The sequence below is a fragment of the Lontra canadensis genome, unplaced genomic scaffold, assembly GCF_010015895.1.
Source record: "Lontra canadensis isolate GAN:19392208 unplaced genomic scaffold, GSC_riverotter_1.0 scaffold63, whole genome shotgun sequence".
NCBI lineage: Eukaryota > Metazoa > Chordata > Mammalia > Carnivora > Mustelidae > Lontra > Lontra canadensis.
The window spans coordinates 9,322,532-9,350,519 of NW_022631057.1; the positions used below are offsets into that span (position 1 = coordinate 9,322,532).

The following is a 27,988-nucleotide window of genomic DNA, read 5'->3' on the forward strand; positions in this document are numbered from 1 at the left end:
ATTTAAGGCCTTTATTTCCTTGTTGATCTTTTGCTTGGATGATCTGTCCATTTCAGTGAGGGGGGTGTTAAAGACCCCTACTATTATTGTATTATTGTCAATGTGTTTCTTTGATTTTGTTATTAATTGGTTTATATAGTTGGCTGCTCCAATCTTAGGGGCATAGATATTTAAAATTGTTAGATCTTGTTGGACACACCTTTTGAGTATGATATAGTGTCCTTCCTCATCTCTTTTATTACAGTCTTTGGCTTAAAATCCAATTGATCTAAGGATTGCCACCCCAGCTTTCTTTTGATGTCCATTAGCATGGTTAATTGTTTTCCACCCCTCACTTTAAATATGGAGGTGTCTTTGGGTCTAAAATGAGTCTCTTGTAGGCAGCATACTGATGGGTTTTGTTTTTTTTAACCATTCTGATACCCTGTGTCTTTTGATTGGGGCATTTAGCCCATTTACATTCAAGGTAACTATTGAGAGATAAGAATTTAGTGCCATCGTATTGCCTATAAGGTGACTGTTACTGTATACTGTCTCTGTTCCTTTCTGATCTACTACTTTTAGGGTCTCTCTTTGCTTAGAGGACCCTTTCAATGTTTCCTGTAGAGCTGGTTTGGTGGTTGCAAATTCTTTCAGTTTTTGTTTGTCCTGGAAACTTTTTATCTCTCCTCCTATTTTCAGTGATAGCCTAGCTGGATATAGTATTCTTGGCTTTATGTTTTTCTCATTTAGTGCACTGAATATATCATGCCAGTTCTTTCTGGCCTGCCAGGTCTCTGTGGATAAGTCCGCTGCCAATCTAATATTTTTACCATTGTATGTTACAGACTTCTTGTCCCAGGCTGCTTTCAGGATTTTCTCTTTGTCGCTAAGACTTGTAAATTTTACTATTAGATGATGGGGTGTGGACCTATTCTTACTGATTTTGAGGGGGGTTCTCTGCACCTTCTGGATTTTGATGCTTGTTCCCTTTGCCATATTAGGCAAATTCTCTACAATAATTCTCTCCAATGTAACTTCTGCTCCCCTCTCTTTCTTCTTCTTCTGGAATCCCAATTATTCTAATGTTGTTTCGTCTTATGGTATCAATTCTCTCTCCAATTCTCCCCTCGTGGTCCAATAGTTGTTTGTCTCTCTTTTGCTCAGCTTCTTTATTCTCTGTCATTTGATCTTCTGTATCACTAATTCTTTCTTCTGCCTCATTTATCCTAGCAGTAAGAGCCTCCATTTTTGATTGTACTCATTAATAGCTTTTTAAATTTCAACTTGGTTAGATTTTAGTTATTTCTCCAGAAAGGGTTTCTATTTCTCCAGACAAGGTTTCTCTAATATCTTCCATGCCTTTATCAAGCCCAGCTAGAACCTTAAGAATTGTCATCCTGAACTCTAGACCTGACATATTACCAATGTCCGTAGTGACTAGGTCCCTAGCCTTCAGTACTGCCTCTTGGTTTTTTGTGGTGAGTTTTTCCGCCTTGTCATTTTGTCCAGATAAGAATATATATGAAGGAACAAATAAAATACTAAAAGGGTGGCAAAGACCCCAGGAAAATGTGCTTTAACCAAATCAGAAGAGACCCCAAATTGTGGGGGGAGAAAAAGGGGGTAAAAAGTTGTTCAGGAAAAAAAAAAATTAAAAAAACAAAGAAAAAATATAAAAAAGAAAAAAATATATATATATTAGACTGGTGACTAGAACAGGGTCACCCACTTAATTTTGGGAGTATTTTGGTCTCTTAGAAGAAACTACCTCCCAAAATTTTAAAGAATGAAAACCATATATAAGGGTAAACACAATGAAGCAATGGAATATGACTATAAAGATGAAAAAAAAATTTTTTTTAATTTCTAAAAAAGGAGTTGATAAGTTGGTTGGGAGAATAAAGAAAAAGGAAGTAGAGAGAATTTGCTTGGGCTGGAGACTAGAATAAGCCTGGTGCTAGATTTAGGGTGTATTTTGATCTATTAGAAGAAGTTGTACCCCAAATTTTTTAGAAGAAAAAATCCTATGTGTATACAAAAAATAAAGTTAGATACAATGAAGGATAAAATAGGACTATAATAATGAAGGTTTAAAATTTTTTTTTAATGAAAAGTATTGTTAAGATAAACTAGTTAAAAAACATTGAAAGAGGAAAGGATAAAAGTTAAAAAAATTTAGCAGAAGGGAAAAAATATTAAAAAAATTAATTAACTTTGCAAGACTAAAGATTCATGGGGAGAAAGCCATGAATTCCATGCTTTGCTTTCTCCTCTGGAATTCCGCTGTTCTCCTTAGCAAGTGAACTTGGTCTTGGCTGGATTTCTTGTTGATCTTTTAGGGGAGGGGTCTGTTGTAGTGATTCTCGAGTGTTTTGCCAGAGGCGGAATTGCACCGCCGTTACCAGGGGCCGGGCTGAGTAATCCGCTCGGGTTTGCTTTCGGGAGTTTTTATTCCCTGAATACTTTCCATAGAGTTCCGGAGGACGGGAATGAAAACGGCACCGCCCAATCTCTGGCCTGGAGGAGCTGAGAGCTCGGGGCCCCATTCCTCAGTGCCCCCTCAGAGAAAAGCGCTCAATCGCTCCCATCTCCCTGGCTGCCGGCCACACTCTGAGCTCACCCAGGTGTGACCAAGTGTCTCTGTTTCTGGCACACAGCTCCACATGGAGTCTCGGAACCCCGCAGATTCCCGAGCTCTTCCGGGCGGAGGTCTTATGGGATCTTGTGGGGTCCCCACTCACAGAGTAGTGGCCTGTGCCACGGATTACGGTTCAAGGTAACCTGAGCTGAGAGCTCACTCCTCGGCTCTGTCGGTAGCCGGCTTCCCCGCTCTAATACCTGCGAGCTCTGCGACACTCAGACACCCCAGATCCTTCTGTGACCTCACGGGACCTGGGGCCACGTTGTCTCCATGTGGGCTTCACCCCGGTTTAACCTCTGGAGCGATGTCCCTCAGTGGAGCACACTTTTAAAAGTCCTGATTTTGTGCTCCCTTGTTCCGCTGCTTGCCGGGAACCGGCCCCTCCCCCTGCGGTCTATCTTCCCGTCGCTTTGTGGAGTCACTTCTCCATGGGTCCCACCTTTCAGAAAGTGGTCGATTTTCTATTTCTAGAATTGCTGCTCTTCTTCTTTTCAATCTCCTGTTGGATTTGTAGGTGTTCGCAATGGATTGATAAGCTATATAGCTGATCTCCTGCTGCCTGATGTCGTCTCATCGCCATCTTGACTCCTCCCCCCAAAGACCTATTTATTTATTTTTAACTAATTTCTGTATCCAGTATGGGAATCAAACTCATGACCCTAAGATCAAGAGCTGCATGGTCTTCTAACTGAGCCAGTCAGGAGCACCTTTAGAGTGTTTTATTTTTTTTTTTTATTTTTTTTTTTCCTTTAGAGTGTTTTAAACAAGTGCCCAGAGTTGCTCTTCAATGTGCAAATGTTTCAGAGATGGAAGACAATGGACTTGTCAAAACAAGGCAAATGTAGATTTCCCATTGTTGCATGGCCAGTCCTTTCTCCTACACTCTGTAAGTGATGGGAAAGTCGTGACTTTCAAGGTAATTTAACAAGAGACAGAAATTGTGACTTTGATTAGCACTGAAAAGTGATAAACCAGAAATTCCTAATTTAATATAACACACTTCCAGGACGCCTGGGTGGCTCAGTTGGTTAAGCAGCTGCCTTTGGCTTGGGTCATGATTCCAGCGTCTTGGGATCGAGTCCCACATCGGGCTCCTTGCTTGGTGGGGAAGCCTGCTTCTCCCTCTGATTCTGTCTGCCATTCCGCCTGCCTGTGCTCACTCTTTCGCTCTGTCGCTCTCTCTCACAAATAAATAAATAAAATCTTTAAAAAAATATATAACACACTTCCTTTGTCTTCAGCTCTAGGTTTTTAAAATGTTTTCCTAGGGTTCCATATAAAATGTGAGATATTTTTGTTTCTGAGACAAGAGGTGTAAAAGGTTATTCTGTTTCCTAACAATACGGTCTTTGTTAAAAACATGATCTTATACATTAATTCATCTATCAAGATTTTCCTCTGCCAAATCTTGCGATTTAAAACTTCGTATGCTTACACTCCATAAACCTGGCTAAAAAGGGGAACTACAGGGGCACCTGGGTGGCTCAGTGCGTTAAAGCGTCTGCATTCCACTCCGGTCATGATCTCAGGGTCCTGGGATCGAGCCCCGCATCGGGCTCTCTGCTCAGCGGGGAACCTACATCCCCCCTCTCTCTGCCTGCCTCCCTGCCTACTTGTGATCTCTGTCTGTGTCAAACAGATAAATAAATAAAAATCTTTTAAAAAATAAAAAGGGGAACTACACAAGGAAAAAGTCAGGTTGTTTCAAGTAATCTGTTGATAACTACAATGGCTACATTACAATCAGTCCCCATCTGTCAATCACCAAGACACACTTTGTATACCACGTACTTTTCTTTTTGTTAGTCTTTGCCTCCAAAGCTTCGTTCACATTCAGGGCCCACTCATTGTACGATTCTGCTCGAAGCTTCAGTGCATTCATCATGGGGTAGAGATCATCCAGAGTGTATCTATACCTGGACACAGAACAGCAGACTTAGTTTTGACCTATTTGGGTTTGGAGAAAATCATACATTTTATACTCAGTATTTCAATCCTGGAACACAAATATCACTGAGCTTTCATTAAGGATTTAGGGTTTTCCACAGAAAAATATCATTCTTCCTACTCACCTCAGTTTATATTTGTAAGGAGGACAGGAACACAGTTCTTTTACATGATGCAGACAAACGAGCAGGCCAGGTTTACAAGAACAGGAGATGGCAGACATGAAGCATGTGGTTTTACATTTTATACACTGACGCTCATCATCTGGCAACAGCTCGAAATCCATTCTTTCTGAATCAATTACTCCCTAGAATAAAGTATACTTTAGAGATCTCCAAAGGAATATATAATCCACCAGCCCCCAAGACAAACACGCAATAGGTGAGTTTTAAAAATTTTTTTAAGAAGGGAGTAGGGGGAGCCTCACCAAAATAAGGAGTACATGATTAAAAATGTGTGGAATACAAAGTAACAATGACCTAGCAAATATGGGCAAGGTAAACTACCTCACTTGTTTGGAAAGAATGTCTTTCTAGACAAGGTAGGTCCTTATGTTTGGCCATTTTGTTCAGAGTATGAAAACAGTAATTAACAGGACTATAGACTATTGAGATTTGCTCTTTATTCTACTCCGAGCTGGCTCTATCCACAGTTTGGGTATAGATGATAAGAGCAAAAGAAATGCATGTTTTCTACTTCAGAGGAATTATTATACAGAACGTCAGAGTAATACTGCTAGAGAATCCATAAAAAGAACAAAAGTAATTAAAAGGAAGAAGAGAAGACTATCATGAAGCAATGACTGATGAGAAGATGCTGAGTAGTCAATTAGCTTTCACAGGCAAAGTTACCTAAAGGGATAGTATTTATCTGAAATGTTAGAAATATGTACAAGACACTAAAGTCATAATAAATCATTTCCTAACTGAAACAGTATCAAGTAAAATGAGGTCTTAAACCAATAAATTTTAACTGCAGTTTGTAACACCTAGAGAGTCCTCCCTACGATATACCTTTTGTCACTGAAAGATCAAGCTTTGACCACTTTTTCTCCCTATCCGAACCTGGATCCAAATCCAACCATGAGCATGCCAGAATCCGATTAAGTCAATTTATGAACCATCAAGCAAGCTCCTTTGTCTTACTGTTTTATTCTGTATTTTAACCTTTTGATCACTTCCTGCTGATTACATGGACCAGCAAAAACAGAGGAGAGTAAAGAAACCGCTAATGAATGAATTTCGGTTTTAAACTGGAACTGATCAGGGACACCTGGGTGGCTCAGCTGGTTAAGCCTCTGCCTTTGGCTCAGGTCATGATCCCAGGTTCTGGGAATGAGTCCGGCATTGGGCTCTCTGCTCAGCAGGGAGCCCACTTCTCCCTCTCCCTGCCGCTCCTCCCATTTGGGCTCTCTCACTCTCTCTCTCTCTCTCTCTGACAAATAAATAAAATCTAAAAAAAAGTAAAATAAAAAAATTAACTGGAACTAATTAAAAAGGACTACAAGATAAAAAAAAATGGTTGCGATTTTTATTTAAAATGAGCTTAAGGACCAACTTTATGGATCTCAGTTAAGAACAAATGATATACAGTTCACCCAATTTTAACTTATCAATTTCCACATCTGGAAAAACTTGTAAGTTCTCAAAGTTCTTCAAATGAGTTACCATTTTTGATGTAAGACATTAGTAAGGCACTTAAACCCTCTGGGCATTGGTTCCCTAAGCTATAAAATATCAGAGGAAGGTGAATAAACTTGCTCTTCGTCCATAACAGGCTTCAGAGAGCCAACATTCAAGGATTCTATCTAAAAAGTCATATTAAAAAAAAAAAAATCAGTGTGACTCTATTTGTAGATTCCAAAACAATCTATTAAAAAAAGCCAATAGAACTATTATTGAGTTTAGCAAGGTTGAAGAACATAAAAAGTCAATATACAAGTCAATTACATTTATAAATGCCAGCAATAAACTGTCTGAAATAAAATTTTAAGGCATCATTTATAAAAGTACCAAAAAACATAAAGTACGTGATTTTTTTAAGATTTTATTTATTTATTTGACAGAGGAAGAGAGCTCTAGCTCAAGCAGGCAGAGCAGCAGAGGGAAAGGGAGAAGGAGAAGCAGGGCTCCCCAAAGAGCAGGGAGTCCAATGCGGGGCCTGATTCCAGGATGCTGGGATCATGACCTGAGCTGAAGGCAGTCGCTTAACCAACTGAGCCACCGAGAAGCCCAAGTACGTGATTTTTAAACCCAAGAAAATATGTGGAAGATCCGTGTGTCGCAATCTGCAAAGTAAGAAAGAACTCAAGACTTAAGTAAATGGTGGATCTACTATATCCATGAATTGGAAGACTCAACATTGTTAAAGATATCAATTCTCCCAACTATATTCATGGATTTAATGGAATCCTAATGAAACTTGTCACAGGATTTTTGGTAGAAATCAATAAGCCAATTCTCAAATTCATATGGAAAGCAAAGGAACTAAAATAGCCAAACCAATTTTTAAAATGAACAAAGCTGGAGGACTCACACTACCTAATTTCAAGACTCATTACAAAGTTACAGTAATCAAGACCATATGGTAATAGCAAGAGAATAAATGCATAGGTTAAGAGAGTAAAACAGTCTAGCAATAGAGCCACATACAGGTGAACTGATTTCAAAACAAAGGTGCCAGGGCATTTCAACAGAAAAAGAATGGTATTCTCAAGAAATGGTGCTGAAACGATGAGAAAACCGTATGTAAAAAAGGGTAATTTCAACCCCCACCTTGTACCATAAATAAAAATTACTTGAGATGGATTAGAGATTTACTTGTAAAACCTAAAACTAAAAATTCTAGATGACTAACAAGAAAAGGCCTTTGTGACTTTGGGTTAGGAAGATTTCTTAAAGACATAAAAAAAGATAAGGGGTGGCTTAGTTGGTCAAGCATCTGACTCTTGATTTCAGCTCAGGTTGTGATCTCATGGTGGTGAGATCGAGGCCCACCTCAGTGGGGAATCTGCTTGAGATTCTCTCCCTTTCCCTCTGCCCTTCCCACCCTTGCCAAAAGATCCATAAAAGAAACAACTGCTTAACTGAACTTCATCAAAATAATAAACTTCTGCTTTATAAAGACAGTGCTCTGAGAATGAAAAGTTAAGCCACTGACTGGAAAAAATATTTGCAGAACACTTATCTGACAAAGGACTGGTATATAGGATGAATGGACATCTCACAACAATCCAATAATAAAGGGGGTGGGGGAAAATATCTGAACAGTTAACCAAGGAGATAATATACAAAGAATAAATACATATATACACGATAGGATGTTCAGTAAATCAGTGGCCACTACAGAAAATTAAAACCACAATGAGATATTAATACACATCTATCAGAATGGGTCTTAGAGGAAAGTAGCCTAAGAAAAGACTTCTTAAAATGGTATTAACATGTAAGAATTTTACTAAGTTATACCCAGAGCCATGCAATAGGGATTCCAGAAACCTTACCAATTTACGGACAGTTTCTCTTAAAGCCTTCTCATCCTCAATCATAATGGCCATGTCTTTCTGAACAGTTGAAGCCACCACGACATCTAGTACATCAGCCTTGGAAGCCATCTTGCAAATCATCTCATCATGGGAAAATACACAATAGCGGTGAAGCAAGCGGTAATGCTCCACACACTGTCGGCCTAATGGCAGCTGTGTCAAAAGACAGGATAGTATGTGACATTCATCGTTTTCCTTCCTATTTACAAAGACTTCTGACCATTACCAAATTACCAAAGATCATATTCCAGGTCACAATACATACATCAACCCTACAGCCAGACTCGACTCTAAGAGGCTTCGGGCTTTTTTAAATCTTTGCATCTCAAAGATCAGGCATATTAGATACCTTAATTAAAAAGCAGTTTAAAAAAGCCAACATACAGTGATACCTGGCCAGCTCGGTCAAAAGAGCATGCAACTCTTCATCGTGGGGTCATGAGTTCCAGCCCCATGTTGGGTGCAGAGATTAATTAAAGACACTTTTTAAAAAACCCAACGTATTAACAATGTAGTTAATGTCCAGAACAATGTACAATCTAAATGGACATGTGAATTTACACATTTCCTGAAACAACTATGCTGAACTGGTGTGGTTAAACCTACTTCAGGGAAAAGGATGCTCCAAACTACATAATGGAAAATAATTTTAGATACAGGTAGTACTATTACTCAGTAAAGCACCGAAACAAGGTTATAATTCATTAGATTTAACATCACATACTTGAAACGAGATCTTTTTACGTAAATGAAAAGTATTAGTACTAATATAAAAATTCTACTTTACAACTGAAAGCAAGTGCATCATTAAAAAAAGTTATGTTGTAGACGATCTAAGGTAGCATTGTATAGTCTTAAGACAGAACTCTTCGTTATGAGTTTGCAATAAGAGACTGAATTTTGCCCCCAGTGTAAATCAACACTCTTTTATTCATCAAGCCTCACTTTTACAGCAGAAAAACTTATCAGCTGAACTGAGCAGTGTGTTGAGTTAGTAAAGGCTTGGTTTACAGTGTGGTGCCAAGTGCTTTATCCCGCTGTGGATGGTAAATAATTTGTAGACCAGCCATTTGAGGAGCAACAGGTTTAAGCAACCACACCTGAAAGCTTCTTAAGTATTATATGCCATTTCTGCAGGAAAACAATACATTTGAAAAGGCACACTACATCATGATTACATACCCAATCAACAGTACAGAAGTTAACAGCCTCAGCAAAATTAAAACCTTGATTAAAACCACTGTGGTAGGCTCTTGGAAATGTAATCACAAACTCCCCAGCACACTGATTAGTTCGGTAAACCTAGAGAGACAGAAATTGGGGATTTTTAGTGACATTCATGAAAGACAATCTGGACACAGACTATCAGATGATTCTCCAGAAAGGGAGGCTTTTTTTCCAAAACAAAAACCAAAAAACAGAACAAAAAAAACAACAACAACAACAAAAACACACCAGAACAGAATGTAACAGAAAGAATTACGGTAAAATAATCAGAGAGATACTCAATTCTGCCACAAGATGGGAGTAGTATCCCAGATTATGAGGGCTGATTAGTATCTGAAAGGAAAACATGGCTTTCACTAGGCTTTGACTACAAAAATTTAGCTACATCCAGGATTAGGACATACCTAAATATAACTACAATTAAGAATATTCTAGGAGTAGGGGCACCTGGGTGGCTCAGTGGGTTAAGTCTCTGCCTTTGGCTCAGGTCATGATCCCAGAGTCCTGGGATCAAGGCCGCATCAGGCTCTTTGCTCAGCAGGGACTCTGTCCCCCCCCCCCCGACCCCAGCACCCCACGGCCGCTGCCCCTCCCCCCTACTTGTGATCTCTGTCAAAAAAAAAATAAATAGGGCGCCTGGGTGGCTCAGTGGGTTAAGCCGCTGCCTTCGGCTCAGGTCATGATCTCAGGGTCCTGGGATCGAGTCCCGCATCGGGCTCTCTGCTCATCAGGGAGCCTGCTTCCCTCTCTCTCTGCCTGCCTCTCTGTCTACTTGTGATCTCTGTCTGTCAAATAAATAAAATCTTAAAAAAAAAATAAATAAATAAATAAATAAATAAATAAATAAAATCTTAAAAAAAAAAAAAGAATATTCTATTATTATTACACCAAAATAGAATCTCCTACCACCAGTTAATGAAATTGCATTATTTTTCAAGTATATCATCCCATAAAGATATCTTGATTTAGGCCTCACACATCTCTCTCCAATAATTTCCCTTTTCCCACCACCCACTCAAAAACCACCTGTAGTAAGGTAGCAATCTCTTGGACATGAGCCTTAGCAACGTTTTTCTGGATAGGTCTCAGGTAAGGGAAAGTAAAAAATACACTACTGAGACTACGGCAAGCTAAAAAGCTGTTGAACGGCAAAGGAAACCATCAATAAAAATGAAAAGGCAAGCTACTCAGTGGAAGAAGACATTTGCAAATGATGCATCCAATACGGGGTTTATATCCAGGATAGATAAAGAACTCCTACAACTTCACACCAAATAATAATAATACAATTAAAAAATAGACCTGAATATACATTTTGCCAAAGAAGATATACAGATGGCCAACAGGTACATGAAAAGAGGCTCAACATCACTAATCATCAGGAAAATGCAAATCAAAACCACAGTGAGAGATCATTTCATATCTATTAGGATGGCTAATATCAAAAAGACAAAGAAATAACAAGTCTTAGCAAGGATGTGGAGAAAAGGGAACCTTTGGAATGGAAATTGGTGCAGCCACCGTGGAAGTATGTGAACCCCTATGTTCAATACAGCATTATTTATAATGGCCAAGATACGGAAGCAACGTTAAGTATCCATCGATAGATGAATGAATAATGATGTGGTATAAATATAGAATGGAATATTACTCGACCATAATCTTGCCATTCACAACAACATGGATGGACTCAGAGAATATTATGCTAAGTGAAATAAGTCAGAGAAAGAAAATTACAATGATGTCATTTTTATGTGGAATCTAAAAGACAAAAATAAAACCAGAAAAAGGATCATAGACACAGAACAAACTGGTGGTTGCCAGAGGGTAGGGGGGTGGGGGCATAGGCAGAAGGGGATTAAGAGGTACAAACTTCCAGTTATAAAAAAATAATAAAAATAAGTCGCAAGGATGAAAGTACAGCATAGGGAATATAATCAATAATAACTTTGTATGGTGACAGATGGTAACTACACTTACTGTGGTGAGCATTTTGCCATGTATAGAACTGTAAGAACACTATAATTTACAACTGAAACTAATGATATATCAACTTAACTTCAATTAAGTTTTTTTTTTTTAAAGGTTTTATTTATTTGACAGAAAGACCTCGAAAGAGAGAACGCAAGCAGGGGAAGCAGGACAGGGAGAGGCAGGCTCCCTGCCAAGCAGGGAGCCCAATGCGGGGCTCGATCCCAGGACCCTGGGATGATGACCTGAGCCGAAGGCATACGCTTAATGACTGAGCCACCCTGGCACCCCCTTCAATAAAGTTTTAATTAAAAAAGCCTATATTGCTCTAGGCACACAAACCCTCAGACTGAATTTACGAAATAAGAAAATTAAATAGCTTTTCAATGTATCTCTCTCCATCAGTGGTTGTCCAAAATGTAGTTCCCGGACTGAATGGGGAACTTGTTGAAAATGTAAATTCTTGAGCACCACCCAGACCAGCAGAACAAGAAACTGGGGGTGAGGATCAGCCATGTGTATGTTTTTTTTTTTTAAAAGCTAAGGCATATATATATATATATATTTTAAACATTTTATTTATTTGACAGAGATCACAAGTAGGCAGAGAGACAGGGGGGAAAGCAGGCTCCCCGCTGAGCAGAGAGCCCGCTGCGGGGCTTGATCCCAGGACCCTGAGATCATGACCTGAGCCAAAGGCAGAGGCTTGACCCACTGAGCCACCCAGGCGCCCCTAGCCATGTGTACTGTAACCTGCCATTCAGGGTTCAAGTACAGTTAGCAGTTTGAAGACCACTACCCACCACATGAACACAATCCCTCTTACTGCTAGTACTTCCTTCCCTCCACCCCAAATCTGCCAAAAATATTCCTTCTCAGAGATCCAAGTTTGTTTGTTTTTTTTTTTTAAAGCAGAGAGAGGAGGAAGCAGGCTCCCTGCTGAGCAGAGAGCCTGATGCGGGGCTCGATCCCAAGTCCCTGGGATCATGACCTGAGCCGAAGGCAGAGGCTTTAACCCACTGAGCCACCCAGGCGTCCCCTCAGAGATCCAAGTTTTAATTCAAGTGGTCATTTTGGGTCCTTTCTAATTCTCCATAGAGTTAATGGGTCAGCCTCCTCGACACCACCATCAAACCACACCACAATGCCATTATCTGTGTAAACACTATCTGCCTTTTCTGACAGGTTATGATTCCAGGGTCCTGGTATCCCGCCCCGCATCAGGCTGAGTCCCCAAATGCACAGGTTCACTCATCCATCTCTGTGGTCCAGAATCAAGTCTCAAGAGTTCTTCAATTTAATAACTGAGAACCATGGCCAGAGGTCCCATTTAGGGCAAGTTACTTATAACAAACCAGAAAGATCAATCAATATGAGGGGGGGGAAAAATCAATGTGCAAAATACCAATGAGGAGACCGGCATTTTACTGGTCATTATTTTCCAAGCTATTGTCCATGAATAATTTATAATCCCTCAAAGAAAAATCCTTTCCATCTGCCCCCATTTACTAGCCTGTGAACCCCAAAAGCATGAAATTTAGGTCACAGCAGCATTAGGAATTCACTTAGCACAGTAAATATATCATTTACATATGACTTAGCAAACTAAGATGGACCCCCTCAATTTCATACATTTCAATCTGGCCTCCCAAGATATCTTCAGAGCATTCTCCAGCAGGAAATTAGTATACAAGTAAGTGTCACTTTGTACATCAACTGCAGAGGCAGTATCACCAACAGTACCTTTCAGTCTAGAAGAGACTCCCTTAAATCCAAGCCCAGGAGCTTAAAATTAATTTTTTCTTGAGGGGCACCTGGGTGTGTCAGTCTCAGGGTCCTGGGATGGAGCCCACCCATGTTGGGGCTCCCCACTCATCAGGAGTCTGTTTCTCCCTCTCCCACTGCCCTTTCCCCCCAACTTGTGCATGTGCTCTCTCTCTCTAAGAAATAAAATCTTAAAAATTAAATAACCAAGCAAGCAAGCTTAATTAGGGGTGGAGGTTTAATATCTACTGAGCATGTAAATTATTGCAGTTTACCATTCAGAATTAAGTTCATGTAGATTCCATAAATTATTTTTTTAAGTATGGACAGAGTATGAAGGATTCTGACACTAGAGTTTAGATCTAATTGTAACAGAACCCAGACATTTTCACAGTAATTTATACAGACAAGTAACATTAAGGTTTTTGTTTTGTTGCATTGAAAGACAGAAGTTCTAAGGAAAAATTATAGTTTAGAAACCCTAAAATAGGGACGCCTGGGTGGCTCAGTTGGTTAAGCGGCTGCCTTCGGCTCAGGTCATGATCCCAGAGTCCTGGGATCGAGTCCCACATCGGGCTCCTTGCTCAGCAGGGAGCCTGCTTCTCCCTCTGCCTCTGCCTGCCACTCTATCTGCCTGTGCTCACTCTCGCTCTCTCTCTCTGACAAATAAATAAAATCTTAAAAAAAAAAAAAAATTAAAAAAATAAATAAATAAAATAAAAAAATAAAAAATAAAAATAAAAAAAATAAAAATAAAAAAATAAAAAAATTTAAAAAAAAAAAAAAGAAACCCTAAAATAGACACTGAATAAAAAAGAAAGCATCATACTTATTATTTGCAAAATATGGCCGCTAGCAACCTAGTTATTAGCTGCAACAAATTAGTTTTTATGGTGTCTGAGGATCCAGTCCTACTGGCTTATTGCAATATAGTATCAAATTCCACCAAACAGCTATTTTTTCTATCCAGTTATAGTATGAAACACACATAACTAAATCAACTTCATAAAAAAACTGAGTAACAGGGAAGAGAAGTGGTGGGTTAAGCCTAAGTACAGGAGAATTGACCCAGAACATACAGGCACTTCGTGAGTCATCAGGGTATTGGGGTTCATGATGGTCACAAGCTGATGGAGAAGATCTGGCTGGGACACAAAGAGCTCTGGAGCTAGTTTCTTCATTACATTTTCTAGCTGCTCAGCAGCATACCCCGGGACTCCATACCAGGTTTTTGGCTCACCCCTGGAAACAGATTGTAAAAATAAATCAATCTCAAGAAATATATAAACATCAAATTTCATTAGAAAAAATCAGTCTGCAACACTAACACAAACAAAATGGTTAACAAGTCATGTTTTTCAGACCCTGCTTTGTAAGATTATTCCACAAAGGAAATGTTCAAACTGAGTGTCATTAGAAACGTGATCTGAACATATGTGATGCATTTTCCCCCTTCACATAGAGTTTAAATGAGAGACTTTCCATCTGAGGCTCCCCTCTTCCCTCCCATTTTTATCTGACTCTTTAGAAAATGTAAATATCTAGAATTTCTAAAAATACGAGGCATCATATGTTAGCTACAGGATATGTGGTTACCACAGTCTCTTATAGCAACTGACAAGGGATGGCAACTCTCCATCTTCCTTTTCCCTTGTCCATTCTGACAGGCGAGGGTAAATCAAACACTAATAAGGCAATTAGCATTTCCAAAGAGCTCTTATTCTTCAAAGCACTTTAAACTGTCAACCAATTAATCTGTAACATCCCTGTGAGGTATGGTAAATATAATCTTCATTTTACAGCTGGGAGCAATTGCCAAGGGAGGCAGAACTGATGCTCCACATATATTTCCCAACTCTCTCTTTCTTGTGGTACATCCTCAAATTCCTCGTGTGGGGATTTAAGTGAGTTACAGAGCTTCAGATATTTCTGTACTTAGAAAAGCAAAGGAAACGGAGGGGGTAAAAACAGATGTGAAAGAAGACACAAAAAGTAAAAAAAGTCTGAGTATCTGCACCCCGCCTCCACGCACTTGTGCACTGATGAAGTCCATTCTACTGTGTATAATGATGCCAAAACTCAGCGCAACAAAACAGGCCCAAGGAGCTGGAGGGCACTTTGGGACCTATATTCCGCTACCCAAAGGGTATCTGGGCTGTCCTGCACAGAATGGGATTTCTCCATAGGAAAAGTAATGTTCAGTGCTTTTTAATCTTTCCATGAGCAAAGGCTTCTTTCACTAACAGCTGTTTATCCCCTCCCCGAAAACATGTTATACTTGAAAAATAGTATATATGCAATTTCAGGGGATTGACTTGATTTCCTAGGATCATTAAGAACCACTACCTTATTAAGACACCTGGATTCAACAGTAGTGAAAAAACAGTTCGTTACTCTTCAGACACATTTAAAAAGTTTCCAGCCCAGCTCGCATACGATTCATAGGTTATGTGGAACTTCTTACCAGTGCAGGTAGTTAATTGAATAGCTCCAGTGGTCTTCAATATGCCAACAGAATGAAGAAAAGCACATTCCTACATACAACCAAGGAAGTTTCATGCCACATATATCAGCAGTAATGTGAGCAAGGACAGACTGCTCCATCACCGGCATATTGTTCAAATTCCAGCCACTATCAAGGTACTCCTAAAAAAGGAAACAAAAAAGGTATAAAGGATTAGCTATGCATGCTAACATTTCAGATTCTCAATGTTTCAAAAAGCTGGCTGAAAATAGTCTCCCTCAAAATAAAAGGGTAAGGGTTAGAGAAAAGGACAGGAGACCACTATGCTAACTTCTTAGATGCCCACTTCTGCTTGGTTTTGAGCTTAATATAAATAGATTCACATATTATATACTTTTGTATCTGTACAGCCTCCCCCTTGTGTTGGCTACAGAGGAAATAAGATAGCAATGAGTCTGTTTATATCAAGTCCAAAAACAGGCAAACTAACCTATGGTGTTGTAACTAGGATAGTGATTGTCCTGAGGGTGGGAGAAGTGGTTTTCCTGAGACATGGAAGGTAGCGAAAGAGGGAGGACAAAAGGGGAACTTCTGGGGTAAGGTCTGGTAATAACCGGTAATGTCTTAGTTCCTGTTCTAGTGCTAGTTACATGCATATACTCAATTTGTGAAAATTCAGTGTGCATATTATTATGTACTTTTTTCTGTGTATATGTTACATTTGAAAAAGATTTTTAAAAATCTGACTTCCGGGCGCCTGGGTGGCTCAGTGGGTCAAGCCTCTGCCTTCAGCTCAGGTAATGATCCCGGGGTCCTGGGATCGAGCCTGCATCAGGCCCTCTGCTCAGCAGGGGACTTGCTTCCCTCCCTCTCTCTTTCTGTCTGCCTCTCTGCCTACTTGTGATCTCTGTCAAATAAATAAAATCTTTAAAAATCTGACTTCCTACTAGAATAGGAATAGAAACCCTCCTAGATGTTTGCTATTGTGGAAAATAATAGACTCATAAACACTAAAGTTCAAAGATAAATTGAGGTCTGGTCCCAATCCCTCAAATTTTCCTCAGAAGGTAGTATCACAGTTATAGACTGAAAGCAAAGGGAGCTTAAGTAATCTTCCCATATCATCACAATGTAGTTGAACAGCTGGGACTAGAATCCTTCTATGGGCTCTTTCTGCTTTTCTTGAAATCATTAAAAATCTAGTAATCAGAGTGCCCGGGTGGCTCAGTGGGTTAAGCCTCTGCCTTCGGCTCAGGTCATGCTCTTAGGGTCCTGGGATCGAGTCCCGAATCGGGCTCTCTGCTCAGGAGGGAGCCTGCTTCCCCCTCTCTCTGTGTGTGCCTCTCTGCCTACTTGTGATCTCTCTTTGTGTGTCAAATAAATAAATAAAATCTTTAAAAAAAAAAAAAAATCGGGGCACCTGGGTGGCTCAGTGGGTTAAAGCCTCTGCCTTCGGCTCAGGTCATGATCCCAGGGTCCTGGGATTGAGCCCCACGTTGGGCTGTCTGCTCAGCAGGGAGCCTGGTTCCCCCCCCTCTCTGCCTGCCTCCCTGCCTACTTGTGATTTCTGACTGTCAAATAAATAAATGAAATCTTAAAAAAAAAAAAAAAATCTAGGGGCGCCTGGGTGGCTCAGTGGGTTAAAGCCTCTGCCTTCGGCTCAGGTCATGATCCTGGGATCAAGCCCAGCATCCAGCTTTCTGCTCAGCAAGGAGCCTGCTTCCTCCTCTCTGCCTGCCTCTGCCTACTTGTGATCTCTATCAAATAAATAAATAGAATCTTAAAAAAAAAAAAAAATCTAGTAATCAGGGGTGCCTGGGTGGCTCATTCTGTTAAGTGTCTGGCACTTGGTTTTGGCTCCGGTCATGATCTCAGGGTCCTGGGATCCTGACAAGAGCCCTGTCAGGCCTCCCTACTCAGCGGGGAGTCTGCTTATCTTTCTCCCTCTGCCTCTCTCCCTGCTCGCACTTGCTCACTCTCTCTCAAATAAATAAATAATTTTTTAAAAATATCTGGTAATCAAAAATGTACTGAAAGTGATCATAAACTATTTCAAGCAAACCAAACAGAATTTTAATTAATAATTCAAGTTCCAACTACATGCATGTTTGCACTAAGGCAATTAATCCTGTATTAAGCACTTTAGATAAGGATATGCGGAACTATTAGGTTTAAACGCAGGTCTCTGCTTGAACTAGAAGTGCCTCCAGGTGAGAGCCTACCTCCTCCTCAGGCGAAAGTTTGATTTTTCCATCTCGGACAGGGAAGCCACTGCCAAATTCCTTAGAGGCAATATCTGCTCCATATTCTACTGTGACATCCTCTTCAATAGTGCTTACCAGTCGCCAAAATTCTTTCTCAACTAGTTCTGTGGGAACCATCTGGAAACAAAACAATGAGGAAGACAAAAAACTGAATTTTCAGACACTCACAAACTACCCATGACCAATCTGAAGAGATTAGCTAAGTGACAGGAGTCACAGCACAACACACCCTAAGGAAAATCATACCCATAATATTCCACAATTGATCCCAAGCAGTTTAGACACAGACATTATTTTCTAAAAGCAATTTTGTAACTAAAAAAGTAAGTACTGATTAAGAATTCATGTTCCTCTATCACTGACCTGGCCACTATACTAAAAGGAAGTCAAGGAAAGCAAAATTCTGAATAAAAAATGGAGATGTTTTTGTGTGTGAGAAATGTAACCTATAACTTGGCAGACCATTATACACTACTAATAGCTGTGTTCGAATGACACTTCATCCTTCAAGATGTGTTCAAACACACTACCTGAGTCCATCATTTCACTCCTTGCCCTTGACCTGGCTGAGAGTAAGGCAGACAACCATGATGAAAAAGACAGAGTGCAAAATATGAACAGAAAGAACAATTCCTTTGCAGCAGCCTGCAGCAGTACAAAGAGCCACCAGACGGCCTGTCCAGGATCTGTTGTTAATCTGATGCAAACCTAGAGAAAGGTAACTTAAATGCCTTAAATTTGCTCACCACCAAGACTGGCTAAGCAAACATACCGGGACATCATACAATGTATGAGGCGTCAAAAGAACTGAAACTCAAATGGAGTATAACTTGAATTTATAAGCCCTTCAAGTAAGCAAACATTTTAAGTAACTAACAGCTTATGCTAGTGCTATCAGGGAAAAACAAGTTCACACACACATTGCTGGGTTCCCATAAATGATACAGCCGTTGAAGTGGGGAGGGTGGGAATGGTAAATATTCTCATCTGACCTCAGTTAAGAACCCCAAGAAAATAATCCAACTAGAGAGATCTAGATGTGTGAAATGTCTGCTACAGCACTTTGTTGGTGAGAAAAACACAGCTCAAGTGTCCAGCATTACGGCAGAAAACCGTTTAATTCTGCTGCACTCACTTGACAGAATGTTAAATGCTGAATAAAACATGCTTATGCTTCTAAGAGCATAAATGAACTCATCCTAAAGTTTACAATACTAACTTACAACACAACAATATATAAATGTGTTCCCAATGCATAGCATGATGACTGGCACATAAGAGTCATTCAATAAATTGTGAAATTTTCTTTAAGTTACATTTGTTGAACTGAAAGGATTCCTGATAATTTCCTTTATTAACATCCTGTTATTGCTACTGTGAAAAATCAGAATGCATTTTAACATTTTAATTTTTAATATCATTTTTAATTTTAACACCATCAGACAAGTTAAAAATAAATGCCTAGTGAAATTGTCTTGATACACTTTTTTCTAACAGTTATTAAAATTCCAAATCAAAGCAGTGTGTATGTACATACATGGACTGGCATGTTGAAATAATCAGATTTGAATGCATCTGCCATTTCCCCAAAAGTACGGAGGGTATAGTCCCTGGCTGCTTGTTCAAAGCCAAATGCTTCTTGTGGCTTACTACACTCCTGCAAAAAATAAAAAAGGTAAAAAAATATTTTTATTGATATACACAGTTATATTTTATTTATATATTTGTTAAAAACAGAGCAGTAAAATTACTTACGTAGTGTTTAAAATATAAAAAAAGTCTGGATGGATATACAACAAAATAACTTGTCTATCAACTGTGAAATCATACTCTCTTTTAAGTCATTTGGTCTAAGAATTTTTGCAAAGAACATGCAATGCTTTTTTAAATGAAAAAAAAAAAAAAATTTAAGTGTAGTTAGAACATTTTTTCTGCCTCTTCGTGCGTTGCATAGCTGTGGGACTCCCTGCCAAGACCTCCTTCCTAGTCAGGTCCAGTCCACTCTTTATCATGAGGCTCACTGTTATCAAAACCCAGAAGCAAGCAAACAAACAAAATACTGTGAAGGAAATTTTCTAATACTATCTCTGCTATTAATTCTTACCTGAGCCAAACACTTAGGACACCTCCAGTCTCCCTTGGGAACATCATGGAGAGGGGGGATCAAGCAAAAGGTGTGGTAACTGTCGTCACAGCCGTCACACAACAGCAGCCGGTCTTCATCATTGCCGCTGCCACATAAGAGGCAGACATAGAGATCCACCTGCAGCAGTGCAAACAGGGACAGAACAAGAGCATGAGCTACATTGATTTTGTGAAATTCGAAGAACAAAATGGATAGAGGCATAATCTAGTATTCCCGTCCTTCAAATGAAAATGATTCACCTCCCATGAGAGGGATTTTAAATAAAAATGCTTCACCTTTTTTATGAGATATTTTATAATGCTTAATGCATTCCCAACACTAAAATCTAACGTCAGAACTTTTTCAGCTGTGTGTGTGTGGTGTGTGTGTGTGTGTGTGTGTGTGTGTGTGTGTTTCTAAAGATTTCTCTGGGGAGCCCAGGTGGCTCATTCATTTAGGCCTCTGCATACAGCTCAAGTCACGATCCCAGGGTTCTGGGATCAAGCCCCTCATCGGGCTGGGCTTCCTGCTCAGTAGGGAGCCTGCTTCTCCCTCTCCCTGCTGCTCCCGATGCGTGTGATGTCAAATAAATAAGTAAAATCTTAAAAATAAATAAATAAATAAATAAATATTTTTTTATGTAGGGCACCTGGGTAGCTCAGTCAGTTAAGCGTCCAACTCTTGATTTTAGCTCAGATCATGTTCTCAGATCTCATGCCCCTCTCCCTTTTTTTGAAAAAAATAAATAAAATAAAAGAAAAATAGATGTATTTATTTGAGAGAGAGTATACATGGGAAGGGCAGAGGGAGAGAAGAGAAAATCCCCAGCAGACTCTGGCTGAGCAGGGAGCCAGAAGTGGGGATCCGTCCCACAGCCCATGAGATCATGACCTGAGCCAAAATCAAGAGTCAGACACTCAACCGACGATGCTGCCCAGGTACCCCTCAGCTGTGTGTTTTAAAGTTTATTACTAGGATATCTAGCTTCCAGTGGCTTAGAGAAAGCTCATCTTCTAGAAGAACAACATGTTCAGTAATAAATTATCAGCTTAACCAAAAACCGAATTTTAAAGAAAAAATTTCCATTTTGCCATGCTTAAAAGAAAAGAAAAATGTTTAAGTTCATTAACCACATTAAATTACTTTATATTGGGGTGCCCAGGTGGCTCAGTGGGTTAAGCCTCTGCCTTCAGGTGAAGTCACGATTTCAGAGTCATGGGATCGAGCCCTGTATGGGGCTCTCTGCTCAGCAGGAAGCCTGCTTCCCACCCCCATTCTGCCTCTCTGCCTACTTGTGATCTCTCTGTCAAATAAATAAATAAAATTTAAAATAAATAAATAAATAAATAAATAGGGTGCCTGGGTGGCTCAATGGGTTAAAGCCTTTGCCTCGGCTCAGGTCATGATTTTAGGGTCCTGGGATCGAGCCTCACAACAGGCTCTCTGCTCAGTAGAGAGCCTGCTTCCCCACCCTGCCCCCTCTGCTTGCCTCTCTGCCTACTTGTGATCTCTGTTAAATAAAATAAATAAATAAATCTTTAAAAAATAAATAAATAAAAATAAAAGTTAAAAAATGAATAAAATAAACCACTTTATATTCTAATTAAGGATTCATGGTTAAGAAGTTCCCCCAAACATAGTGATAAAAATACATAGTTATTATCTGTTAATGGACTGAGCCCCAAAATTCGTATCTTGATGTATTTTTTTTTTCGTATCTTGATATTTTAACCCCCAGTACCTCAGAATGTGACTATATTTGGAACAGGATCTTTAAAGAGGTTAAGATAAAATGAATTCATAACGAGTGGGCTCTAATTCAATATGACTAGTATTCAAGAAGAAATTAGGGCATAGACAGGTACAGAGGAAAGCCACGTGAAGACAGGGAGGAGACAACCATCTACAAGCCAAGGAGAGGGGCCTCAGAAAAAAAACCAACCCCCTAGACAACTTGATCTTAGACTTCCAGCCTCCAGAACCATGAGAAAATAAATTGTTGTTTAGGTCAGTTTGTGATACTTTGCTACGGCAGCCCCTAAAAACTAATACATCACTCAGTAATACGGAAAGCTAAGAATTCAACTAATAGGGAATCTTCTCGGTCTTTCTGTTGTAGCAAATAAAAACCTGGATTCTGATCATTTTCTGATTGTATTTTTTTTTCTTTTAGTGGTAGGGTGGGAATGATGTTTATGAATAGAAGAACACGTAATTAGAATAATTTCAAATTCCAAGATAAAAAGCACTGTTGTCAAGCTATTCACTGAGCTCTCAGAAGGGGCAGAGAAGAAGAAAAGCAACCAGATCCTCTGTAAAGTCCTCAAGCTTTAAGTTTCCATTTGAGTAAGTGGTTAGTTACCTAGTCCTTTAATTCTCATTGGGTGCTCAGGTCCTATTCCCCCAACTCCTTTCCCTTTCTCTTCCTACCCTGTTGTAAAGTTGGAAAACAGGAACCTGATTTCTGATCTAGCTCTCGGACCATCTGGACGTGATCTAGTGACTTAGGAACATTCCATATATAATCCAGCTCACATTATCTGTCTTTAAACTGCATGTACTCCAGAAAAATGGCTGTGAATGTCCCCCTCCCCCGTATGTTACTATTATCTTCATAATGCATTTATTTCTTCGATTAAAAACTGATACTATAAATCGACATGAAAAGTTCTTCTAATTGTCACACTCTAAACTAGCAGTCCTAAGTAAGGCACAAAAGTGGTTAAAGTGTTTAAACATGTCAACTCACAGCATTGGTGGCTTTTTTAGATCGGCTCTTGGGTTTTTCCTTCTCGCTTTCTACAATGTATTCTTTCTTCTCAGTGGTTTCTTGCTTGACGATGCCTTTCATTTCTTTCTCTGTAAGAGGCAATCCGAGTTAGAGCTTCATGTACTACACTTGACTCACCTTGTTCCCTCACCTCTCCCTCCCCCAAGCACACGCAGGACACAAACACAATTTCCTTGTTCCTTTTCAATGCAGGAGCAGCACCCACTGTTACCATGTTCAAGGGCTAGGTGCTGATAGCTTGTGATAAAATGAAAACTCTCAGACCATTTAAATGTGGTAATAAATATGGATACGGGTACTTCTGGAGATGTTGCTCAGGTCTATAGGCTTTTAATAAAATAGGAGCTGAAGATACAGTCTTCTTAACATGTACCAACATATATTATACTGACATATATACTTAGCATGACATATATTGATGAAAGCAGGTTCCTCCTGACCTTAACTGTACCTCCTCCACATTACAGAGTATCCCTCCATAACCTATGACTACTTACTACCCCAATATGCTGGTTCCAAAGACTGACAATTTCAGCTATAAAAGTTAACTATCAATTAATGAACTATCCTGTCATAGGTAGGTGCTGTGCTAAATGCTATCCGTAGATTACCTTTTGCAACAAATCCATTTCAAAGACAAGGAAACGGACATTAAAAGAAATTAAGAAATATCTACAGCCATACAACTTGTTAGTGGTTAGGCCAGGATTCAGATTCAGATCTGTATTTTTAAAAATCCATCTACTTTCCACTACAATGTGCAGCCTTTCCACTAAATTCACCTATCACTAAGAAGAAGCAATTTTACTAACTTCTTCATTTGTATGAGCCTGCCCATATAGGGTTGAGGACTTCTCTTTTAGAGTCCTGAACTTACCTCTCAGTGAGTAGTATCAAGCAACGGCCAGCTAAGCAATTATCAACTAAAATTCAGATATAAAAACCATGTCTGCCTGCCATGCCTGAAATAAACTTATCAGATATCCAGTCAAAGGCACCTATGCTACGCATAAATCACTTTTTTCATCGAATGCCATTTAACCTAATTCCAAAGTAACAATTAGTGACAGCTGAGAAACTCAGTCATATTTCTAATATGCAGATCTGTTTACTTCTACTGGTCACTATGAGAACTGGGACATTAACATACTAAGATTTTATTTCAAGACCCAACCCACTAACTAGTATTCAACAGTTGTTGTAATGTTTTCTTAAAAAATGAATACTTATTTTTACTAATTTACTTTTTACTCTTCTTTCCTACTCGTAGATAAACTTTCTTACCATTTTCACATTTTGGAGTTGGACAGCCCATTCGTCGTCTCAGGTTATGAGTTCTGGCTTCTGCTGTCTCTTCTGGTTCTATTTTAATATTCATGGCCTTTAAAAAAGTTGTCATATACATAAATATTTCCTTTTAAAAAATAAATCTTCTAAAATCCAACTGAAATCTCCAGGTGACTATAATCTTATAAACAGACATTCAAAACATGCTTCTCTCTCCCCACAGAGGTGTGATGTACCCTTAAAATTACTATTATTTAAGGAAAGGAAAAAATCTAGTAAGTTAGAAGAGTATCTACACTTTGACAGGTCAAAAAAAATAGGGAAAGAAAAAAATAGAGAAGAATCAAAGGATCAGGAACAAATTCGGGGGAGTATCCTTACCCCACTGGGATCAGCTCTGATTTTCCACCTAGAAGCTTCCCAGTTCTTATCTACTCACCTTATGCTTGATTCAGTAATCACTAAGCCAAATCCTTACTAGTTATATAAATATCATATAATTTCATTAGCCTTGAAAAGTTTGCTGGCTTCTTCCAAAGTTGGTTCGCATTTACAGAAAACGGCTTCCGTAATAATTTTCTATTAATTCTTCTCTTAAAGCGTTAACACAAGCTACTCTTCTAACATCACTAAAGTATTAAGGATTCCCCTATCATTAAGTCAGTCTAAATTTCCAATGTTTCCCAAAGCGGTAATACTTACTAATAAAGCAAAACAACTTTTGTGAAGTTTGCAATACTACACTTGATCATTTTTGCCCGTGTTCATTCATATGTACTCAGGGTGTCCACTGCTGACCAAATCCCTCCCAGGGTGCTATTATCACCCTCTGCATCTCTCATCAAGGCAAACCTAGGCACCCATAGCACTAGGGCATGTCTTCTACATTTCATGATCAAGACGTGCTCAAACAAGAATATTTTAGACTAATGAAATATAAGCATGTTTATGGGCTTCAAATTACCATATTTTCCTATTCTGAGGCAATCTTAATTCAGAAAAATGGAGTTACTAAATTTTTTCCTATCTCTAACTTACCTAAGTTAAAAATAATCCCCTTATTTATATCCATTTCTTCAGGAAACAAAATAGGTATTTTCTTTTTCCTTTTTTTTTCCCATCTTGACCAATAATTACTAATAACCGACTGATTTAAATACCTGATAAATGCAACGAGGCTTCCCAGTTCTAAGATGTTCCTAATACATTATCACTGATTCCTAACATTTACATGTCCAATTAAGGTAGGCAAAAACCCCAAACCTTCACACCTCTGTACAGAAATAAGGTAACCAGCAAAATATACCTTTCATAGCAGAAAAATCTTGACGCAAACTGGCTTTCTTACCCGTTCATTCCTTGTGATCATCCCTCATGTTCTTTCATCTTATATATTCAAAGCTTCCACCCCCATGCTGCCTAATTATTTCCTGTATTAGCATAAGTATCTCCCATGGATTCCACACTCCTTTTCAGGAAGCCTGAGAAAAACAGTTTCCACTATCCTCTAACCTCTCTGGTTCAAGAAAAAAGGCAAGTTTCCAGTTCTCTATTCCCTAGCCTCAAACCTCAATAAACACTGCCTAATTTCATCACGGTAACAGGCAAACCAAACACCATCACAATGAATGCCTATTCTTCCAAACTCTGTCAATAAAGCAGCTGTCTGTTCAGGCAGCAGACACCTAGTAAGAATTCTTCAATCCCTTATCGCTTTGACAGTACAGTCTCCCCAAGTGTAAAAGCTAGAATACAAACAGCATCCTTCTCTGAGGTTAACAAGGTTCAAAACTATGAAGAGCACACGCATGAGAGAAATCCAGCGTCAGACAGACATTGGTACAAGGGCTCAAGAATTCTGTCTGATCAACCTCATGAGGCTCTCACCTCTGCTCTCATGCGTTTTGCTCGTCGGGCTGGGGGACATGTTTCTGAGGGCTGCACAGACTGCCTCTGGGGAATATCATGAGGTTTGTACTCCTTGTCCTTTGTGTCTGTGCTCAGGTTTGGCTTCTGCAGACACTAGAAATAAAACACAATTTATTAATGAATTTCCCCTCCTTTTTAAAGAATTTCAATGTATTTTTGCAAGGTATATTTTATAGTTGTTTGCATAGATACATAAAAAGTCTGCAATTTTAAGATCTAAATAAACACAAGTCTGCAGTTACCAATCATATACACACACACACGTAAGAGTTTAAAAAAAAATTTAGTAGGTGAATGGTGCTCCTTTAACTCATTTAACTGCTCATGACATCAGGTTACACCAGGCCACAGCAGGCTCAAGGCATTCCCAATGAACCACTTGCCATTATCCCTGCTTGCAACTGTCAATTAATTGAAGGCTCAAACTGTTAGATAGGCTTCTTATAAGTTTCCAAAATAACTTTCCATATTAAGAATATTTGATTTTTTATAGTGTTTAGAATCATAAAATATGGAACCCAATAGATTTTCTACATTTTAGAATTCTGCAGTTTCAAATAGAACTAACAATGTTGTGATCAAAGATATCATCTGAACTGAAAAAACAGGTAATAAGACTGAAATGTTCTCCTTTAGTAGTTTTACTTACTTCAACATATTCCTACAAGGTCTAACTCCCAAGACAAAGGCTAATAGGTAGCCCACAGCAATAACTTCTGGTTCTGATCAGACAAGAGTTTCTTCTTGCTTTGATTATTTTTTAGTTTGTTTCTAAACTTGCTGATAGAGGGTATTTAATGCCAACACAACAAAACACAGTAACATCAAAATATTACCATGGAATCTAATACGAATTTCAAGTAACACTCCTTTGTAATAGGACCCACGAGTATCACAAGAAGTACTTTTTAAAAAGCAGGTTCCAAATTGTTACCACTTTAGGTATATCATCTATGCTAGAGTAAGACACAGTAAATTAATACTCTTCTAGAACTCCTGGCTCTACGGGTACCATTACTACTATACAGTCTCACTATTGGCTCCTTCCTCCTAAGGTTTGCATAAAGAATTCAGAGAAAGGTGGGAAATACAAGAATAACAAAAGCTGGGGCACCTGGGTGGCTCAGTGGGTTAAAGCCTCTGCCTTCGGCTCAGGTCATGATCCCAGGGTCCTGGGATCGAGCCCCACATCGGGCTCTCTGCTCTGCAGGGAGCTTGCTTCCTCCTCTCTCTGCCTACCTCTCTGCCTACTTGTGATCTCTGTCAGTCAAATAAATAAACAAAATCTTAAAAAAAAAAAAAGAATATATTTAATGAAAGCATGCAGATGAGAATAAAACCTATCATCTAAATTAACCTCTTTTATGTATTTTATAAACTTTCTACGTGATACCTAACAGTATGTGTGATCATGCAGGTAACAAACTGAACTGAATCAAGGAACTTTTATAAAGTAGATGGTCAGATATTCAGAGATTAGGAGCACCTAGGTGGCTCAGCTGGCTAAGCATCCAAGTCTTGATTTCAGCTCAGGTCATGACCTCAGGGTCCTGAGATTGAGCCCCACGTAGGGCTCCACACTCAGCAGGGAGTCTGTTTCTCTCCCTCTCTCCTTCCCCACTCACATGCTCTCTGTCTCCCTAAAATAAATAAATCTTTTTTTTTAAAGGAAATTAAGAGATTATATATGTGGTCCCTATCTCTCACAAAGTCTATATAGTTCCATAAACGATGGTCTGCTTTGTTCTATAAGGACTTTAGAGATTGAGAGCCTTATTATTTTTTTAAGGTTTTATTTTTATATATTTTATAAGACTTACTTGACAGAGAGAGCACAAGCAGGGGGAACAGGAGGCAGAGGGAGAGGAGAAACAGACCTGAGCCGAAGGCAGGCACTCAACTCAGCCTACTGAGCCACTGAGGTATCCCTTTTAAAGATTTTATTTAGTTGAGAGGGTGAATGAGCAAGAAAGAGCACAAGCTAGGGGAGGGGCACAGGAAGAGGGACAAGCAGACTCCCAGCTGAGCAGGGAGTCCTAGGCGGGACTCGAT

The 27,988-nt window shown here is 39.2% G+C and overlaps 1 protein-coding gene across 3 annotated transcripts in view; it reads right to left on the reverse strand.

Annotated features, from left to right (window-relative positions):
- KDM5B (lysine demethylase 5B) overlaps positions 1–27,988 on the reverse strand; it is an 87,820-nt gene that overhangs the window by 23,307 nt on the left and 36,525 nt on the right. For all 3 annotated transcript variants that reach the window (XM_032878289.1, XM_032878288.1, XM_032878290.1), the window contains exons 5-16: positions 25,895–26,029; positions 24,005–24,101; positions 22,679–22,788; positions 19,909–20,067; positions 19,342–19,461; positions 17,763–17,921; positions 15,541–15,722; positions 14,156–14,318; positions 9,297–9,416; positions 8,073–8,267; positions 4,696–4,877; positions 4,415–4,539 (exon numbers count right to left, since the gene is read on the reverse strand). In XM_032878289.1, coding sequence (XP_032734180.1) covers positions 4,415–4,539; positions 4,696–4,877; positions 8,073–8,267; positions 9,297–9,416; positions 14,156–14,318; positions 15,541–15,722; positions 17,763–17,921; positions 19,342–19,461; positions 19,909–20,067; positions 22,679–22,788; positions 24,005–24,101; positions 25,895–26,029 — 1,747 coding nt within the window. The remainder of the gene's footprint in view (positions 1–4,414; positions 4,540–4,695; positions 4,878–8,072; positions 8,268–9,296; positions 9,417–14,155; positions 14,319–15,540; positions 15,723–17,762; positions 17,922–19,341; positions 19,462–19,908; positions 20,068–22,678; positions 22,789–24,004; positions 24,102–25,894; positions 26,030–27,988) is intronic.